This window comes from Phyllopteryx taeniolatus, chromosome 4, assembly GCF_024500385.1.
Source record: "Phyllopteryx taeniolatus isolate TA_2022b chromosome 4, UOR_Ptae_1.2, whole genome shotgun sequence".
In the NCBI taxonomy this organism is placed as follows: Eukaryota; Metazoa; Chordata; class Actinopteri; order Syngnathiformes; family Syngnathidae; genus Phyllopteryx; species Phyllopteryx taeniolatus.
In genome coordinates this window covers 27,221,019-27,227,606 of record NC_084505.1, presented here as the reverse complement: position 1 = coordinate 27,227,606, position 6,588 = coordinate 27,221,019, and the positions used below count along the sequence as shown (strand labels likewise).

The 6,588-nt window shown below is 47.9% G+C and overlaps 1 protein-coding gene across 3 annotated transcripts in view; it reads right to left on the bottom strand.

The window, feature by feature from the left end:
• Positions 1–743: 743 nt before the first annotated feature.
• The window catches only part of lonrf1 (LON peptidase N-terminal domain and ring finger 1), a 16,803-nt gene continuing 10,958 nt past the window's right edge, over positions 744–6,588 (bottom strand). Inside the window, exon 12 of one of the 3 annotated variants that reach the window (XM_061771090.1) lies at positions 744–2,167. In XM_061771090.1, coding sequence (XP_061627074.1) covers positions 2,009–2,167 — 159 coding nt within the window. In that variant the 3' untranslated portion in view covers positions 744–2,008. The other 2 variants (XM_061771091.1, XM_061771088.1) reach the window with 2 other exon arrangements.

The window sequence follows — 6,588 nt, the reverse complement described above, 5'->3', positions numbered from 1 at the left end:
TTTCCCTAACGTTTACATGAGTGTTACAGCTGCCAATATACCCAACATTATTTTCAAATATACTGTATGTGCGAGTAAAGGTGTTTCAAACCAGTTTAAAACTACTTGCAGTTATGTTGCTTTTGGTGCCAATCTGTTTCACAAATGTGTGTGTGTGTGTGTGCGCGCGCGTAAATTGGTGAAATTAACTTTAGGAAGTCCAGTCGGTTCGCGTGCGTTCGTTTACGGGCGGGCCTGCCACATCCAATATGGCGGACATGCTGCGACGCAACGGGCCGACCGAAGGGTCGGTCTATGCTGAAATTGCCATCGCTGTAGCTTCGATTCCAGTCTCCGCTAATTGTGAAGCTAACCTAGCTAGCTTACCCGCATCGGACAAGATGAAAGCGCACCTCCACCTTCCGTCCTTGACTCGCAAACCTGCCATGTCGCTCGTCACCGCCCAAAAGAAGCAGCCGTGACCCTTCATGCGATCAGTCTTGCACCGTCGCCACAATGTCACTTGTCGACATTGCAGGTCTCAGTCAAGTCGAGGCTCACAAAATTCAGTTTGTCCTCCCTCAATTTTAGCCAATCAAGTCCTCAAATCAGCGAGCGTGGGTCACGTGACCCGCGTCCCCCACCTGCGGCCCAGCGGGACCCCAAAACGGCCCGCGCGCATCTTTGCTGCTGCAAGTGTTAACACTTCTGTCACAGCTTTTGTTTCTTTTCAATGTTAAATATTTAATGCGGGGTTCCAAAAATTCAACTCCGCTGCGGCTTTATTTGCTGGGTTCCGACTTCTTCACACATTTGTATACTGTTTTCAATAAATATATTTATAAAACTGAAATGGTCCCTGATAAAAGAAAAAAAAAAAAAAAGATCAAAACGTAAATGAAAACAGTCTTCCATGACAAAATTGCATTTTTTTTTTAATTAAAAAATCATTTAAAAGGGAGCCAAAAGTTTTTTGTTTAAAAAAAAAAAAAAAAAACAGCCATGAACTGGTATCTTTCCAAATGATGCCAGAGACAAAATACAATCACAACACGACTCTTCATATCATGACGGCAAACAGAGTATCGCGTAACTTGAAGCCTCGCCGCCAAAGGTTGCGAGGCAACAGGTTCTCCGCTCCGAGCAGAGAGCAGCTCGCACTGAAAAATCATTTGAAATATTTGCCCTATAGATGCATATTCTGTCCACTCATTCAATTACTAAATATTGCAATATCCCCTATTTAAAATGTCTACACGAACATAACATCAGAATGTATAAATATTGGTCTGAATTGAGCGGGAGGAGCCGCGCAAGCGGACCGCCGCAGATTCACTTATTTGCGAAAGCTTTTTGGGGGGGGTGAGACCGACCTCCGTTTGTCGTGCAAAATGCTTCTTATCCTTGCTTATCCAAGAATTTGGGGGGTTTCCAAACATATTCACGGTGGGTGTATTTCTTTAATTTCTTTGCGGAGTCGCGGTCGGGCCGCTCGCCGTAAGATGCATACGCAGCTCCCATTCCAAGTGAGAAGATCTTAGTAGTGTATCGTCCCCTGCGGGGGAAGATTTTGACACGCGCACGGAGGACGGCGACAATTTGGGGCGGTGAGTGTTTCTGAGCATGAGCACATGGAAGCGACACACACGATGTCAACGGGAAGTGCGGGACGCGGCGGAAGTTGCGCGCACGTGAACGCGTACAACGGGGCAGCCCGGATAACGTGGACTCGGTTGCGCTTGGGTGATACGGCATTCTGGATTTGATTTGACGGCATTCCGCCTTCCTTCCTTCCCGCTTTCGAGAGGCGGGACGTAACGCGTAAGCCATCTCAATGATGTCCACCGGGCGTCGGGAAGTTCCAAATTCGGGAAGGGCGAAAGCCACGTCCTCCCTTCTGGATGATTCGCGTTTGAGACGGCAGACAAAAGAAAGCGCGACACCGGAAGAATCCCTGAGGCGGTCCGGCCACATCTCTGCAAGTTCAAGAAGGTTTTCAGCACAGCGGGTTCCCGGCCGGCGCAGGCGTTCAGTCGCTGGGGACGCTCTGCAGATAGGTGAGGATGTGCTGGATCTTGGCCAGGCGCTCTTTGAGGCTGGTCACGGAGAGGACGGACAGTTGGTAGCGCGGGTCGATAGGCAGCACGGCCAGGAGCCACCAGCAGCACGCCGGACCGTTCGGAGTCGCCTACAATGCAGGACGCGGGACATTCTCGTCACATCATCCAATCAAAATCATCAATTACACAGCAAGAAAAGATTTTTCCAAAAAAAGGACAAGTGGAAAAGTGGGAAAACTCTAAAAGTGGCCGTAGGTGTGAATGTGAGTGCGAAGGGTCGCTTGTTTCCACGTGCCCTGCGATTGGCTGGCGACCGGTTCAGGGCGCAACCCGCCTCTCGCCCGGAATCGGCGGGGATGGGCGCCAGCACGCCCGCGACCCGCGTGAGGATAAAGCGGTACGGAAAATGGATGGTTGGAAAAGTGGAAATTGGAGTCGAGTCCTGCCACGCTGTGTCGCGCATAATTTGCCACATCAACTGTCATGGGCGTGTGTTCCGGTTGTTGCCTTCCCCCCGTTTCGCACACACCAGCTCCTGAGAGCGTTTTCCCCACGTGTGCCTCGTTCACCCCAATTACCCCCTGCATTTAACCTCGTGTCTGGTTGCACCTTGTCGTCGCGTTCCAGCGTTCTTTGTTTCCACGTCGCAGACTCGCAGTAAGCCTCGACCCCGTTCCGATTCTCGTCCTCGCCTACCGTTGCCTTTGTTTTGGATTGCCCGCCTGTGTACCGACCTCTGCCCGTATATTAAACCTCTTTTTGAAACTGTCCATTTGTTTTGGAGTCGTGCATTTTTAGGTCCTATCCTCCGTTCCATTCATGACATCACCGGAGTATGCCGTCATTTTTTGGGCTGCTAAAACAAACGCTTCCGAGCCTAAAACATTCAAACTAGCGCTGCAACAATTCATCAAGGCGTTCCCAGGCCAGCCGGGGAGGCGTCCGGGGGCCATCCCGAGCGGATGCCCGAGCCACCTCATCTGACTCCTCTCCATGCGGAGGAACAGCGGCACGATTCAGACGAGCGAGCTTCTCGGCCGTTCTCTAAGGGACGGACGGCCCGGACACCCTGCGGCGGAAACTCATTTCGCCCGCTTGTATGCGCCATCGCGACCGCCAGCTCGCGACCATCGGTGAGGCTTGGAACGGAGAGCGACCGCTAAATCCAGAACCCTTCCCCACCACGGAAGACCGATACAAAGTCCGCATGACCGCGGGCGCTGCACCGATCCGCCCGTCGATCTCCCGCTCCACCCCGAAATACTTGAACTTCTCCGCTTGAGGTAGGACCTCCTCCTCCTCAAGGACTGAGTTTCCTTCAAAACAGACGAGTCACACTGACTCACAACAGAGTTCAAGATTGATTTGCCACGCTTAAAAACGGACGGCATTCGTTGACGCTTCCACCCACCAAGTCGCTGGCGATTGCAGCTGTTAATTCGTTCGTCTCAATTTTTTTGTTACTTGAAAAAGATTTTTTTGCATGCGCTTTCGCATACACTGTAACAAAGTGTACATATTTTGTCTCGTTTGTGGTTTATGCTCTAAAAATACTTCCTGTGTTTGTGTACTGTAATAAAAAAGACAATCAAACGGTAAATTTTAACTTTTAAACAGTATTGTATTGTTTTAAAAACTGTCCAAAAGCAATTTCTCAGTCTTCGTTAGCCGTTTGTAAAATTTGCCGCATCTCCCGGTCCCTAAAAGCGAGCGATGCTCCTGACTTCATCCTGCCCGCATCGCGATGCTCACTCGCTCAACAGATTGTGTACAGAATGTTGCACTTGTTCAAACGAGTTCTTCTCAGCCGTTCTCTAAGGGAGAGCCCGGACAGGCTGCGGTGGAAACTCATTTCGGCCACTTGTATCCGCCATCTTCTTCCCCATCGGTGACGGTGGCAACGGAAATCGATCGCTAAATCCAGAATCCTTCCTCACCGCAACAGACCGATGCAAAGGCGGCATCACTGCGGTCGCCGCATCGATCCGCCTGTCGATCCTCCGCAGCGTTCTTCCCTCGCTCGTCAACAAGACCCCGAGACACTTGAAGTGCTCCGCTCGGGCCAGGCTCCGATTCCGGACCGGGAGAGGGTAATCCACCCTTTGCGAGTTTTGGAGTTGCCGATTCTCATCCCAGCCGCTTCACACCGGGCTGCGAACCGCTCCAGCGAGAGCTGAAGATCGCGGCTTGAAGAAGCCGACAGAGGCGCATCGTCTGCGAAAAGCAGGGATGTAATGCTGAGGCCACCGAACCGGACCCCACCTACGCCTAGAAATTATGTCCATGGAGGTAAACAACAGAATCGGACAACTAATGGATTATCAATCGACTATTTTGATCAGCGAGTAATGGATAAAAGACCTTGTTTACCTTAAAATTGTCCAAACCCTCAGAATTTCAGCCTCTTATCAGTAAATATTTAAAAAAATATTCTCCGCTTTCTGTAGTACCCCATGAAAGTAGTAGTAGTGCTATTTGTGTTGAATCAAAACTGAACCTTAATCCATTTATGTTTGCACATTTTCGTCGTCAATTAGAAATAATGTCCTGTTTTTGAATGAATATAAAAGGGATGGAAATTTCAAAAATGTTTGACATCACAATGCATTTGTGGATTTCACCTACTGCAGGGGAGGTTAATTCGAAAATCAATAAATAATCAAATTTGATTGTCGACATTTATTTTCGTAGTTCTAATTTCAAAAGGTATGTATGGATTCAGTACACACTGAAACAGTTCTTGACTATTTTGTCATCATTACTATTTAGCTTAAAGCGACCAAAAACCTCAAATTCACGACCAAGAAATTTCAACGTTACTTAAGAAACAATCAAACTGAGTTTTAAATATAATATACATTATATAATTGGGAAGTTAAGTAGGAATTGGCCTCGTAGACGTATTTTCCTGTGTTTAATAAAGCTATACTATATATTCACTTTTTTTTTTTTTCTTAGCCCTTTGGAGCTAATCCAGGCACGAGAATGTCTGGATTAGCGAATGTTTAGGGAATGATGCAACACGTTGTTCACACCCGGATTTGGGGACCCTCTGCTCAGTTTGGCCGGAAGGGTTCTGGTCGTCCCAAGCGTCTTCCATTTCAGGATTATGGAGGCCACTGTGCTCTTAGGAACCTTCAATCTTTTTTGTAACCTTGGCCAGATCTGTGCCTTGCCGCAATGCTGTCTCTGAGCTCTTCAGGCAGTTCCTTTGACCTCACGATTCTCAATTGCACTGACATGCACTGTGAGCTGCAAGGTCTTATTTGGACAGGGGTGTGGCTTTCCGAATCAAGTCCAATCAGTACAATCAAACGCAGCTGGTGTGGAACCATCTCAAGGATGATCAGAAGAAATGGACAGCGCCCGAGTTCAATGTACGAGCGTCACAGCAAAGGGTCTCAATACTTATGGCTGTGTTATATTTCAGTTGTTCTTTTTGAATAAATCTGCAAAATGTCACCAATTGCGTTTTTTCTGTCAAGATGGGGTGCTGCGTGTACATTCATGACGAATGATTTGAACAAATGGCTGCAATATAACAAAGAGTGAAACATTTCAGGGGGTCTGAATACTTTCCGTCCCCACTGGGTTTTATTTTCTCCCTTTCTACTTGTTTTCCATCTTTTTATAATTAGAAGGACTCTCATCCACTACGCCCCCAGCAGCAATCACGATTGTGTTAACGAAAGCCTCGAGGGCGCCGACGAGGGCGTTCTCTTTGTGACGCTTGTGATGCAACAGCGGCGGGAGGATTAGCGACGAAGCGGCCACGAAGCTCTTGAGCCCGTCCCGCCGAAAGGTTCCGCCCTTCGGGTGGTCCCGAGAGCAGAGCTGTAATGCGTAGATCAGACTACAAGACAAATTTGTAGTCTTTAACTATATCAGACTACTGCAATAAAATCTTGCATTCCGATACCACCGCATCCCGTTTTTTACGATCATTGGGCTTTACCTTGTCATCTCAAACGCGACCGGATACACTCGTTACCATGGCTACGACATTATAAAAACAAAATGGGGGAAAACGTGCGCTGGTGGTTTATTTGCTCTGTCCGTCACTATGCCTCGCTGGCATAAACAGAGGAACAAAGACACATTATTTCTTGTAAATGAGTCATTATTCGAGCAGTTAAGTCCAATTGTATAATTTCCCAGGGCGCACCTGAAGATTGCTCATGGCAGACGGCACACTGGTTGGGAATCGCTGGACTAGAGAACGAATACTTTTGAAGATACTCATATCCAGTAGTATATCCAGCAAATGAACGTCATTGAAATAGACACATTGCTCTTTCTTCTTATGGGTTAGGGGTTTTTTTTTTTTTTTTTTTTTTTTAAACTCGCCGATTGGCCCCAAAAATCCTGATGGTGTAAAGCCTAGTTTCTGGAGCACGTATTCAAACGATCCAATCAGCTGTCATGAGATTTGATTTGTCCATGTCTGTGGTGGCTCCCACGACAAACCCATCGCGGCTCATTTGGAATTTGTCGACAGTCTACTACTTGAATTGGCTTTCCCTGGCCAGATCTTGATGTCGCCCCAGTC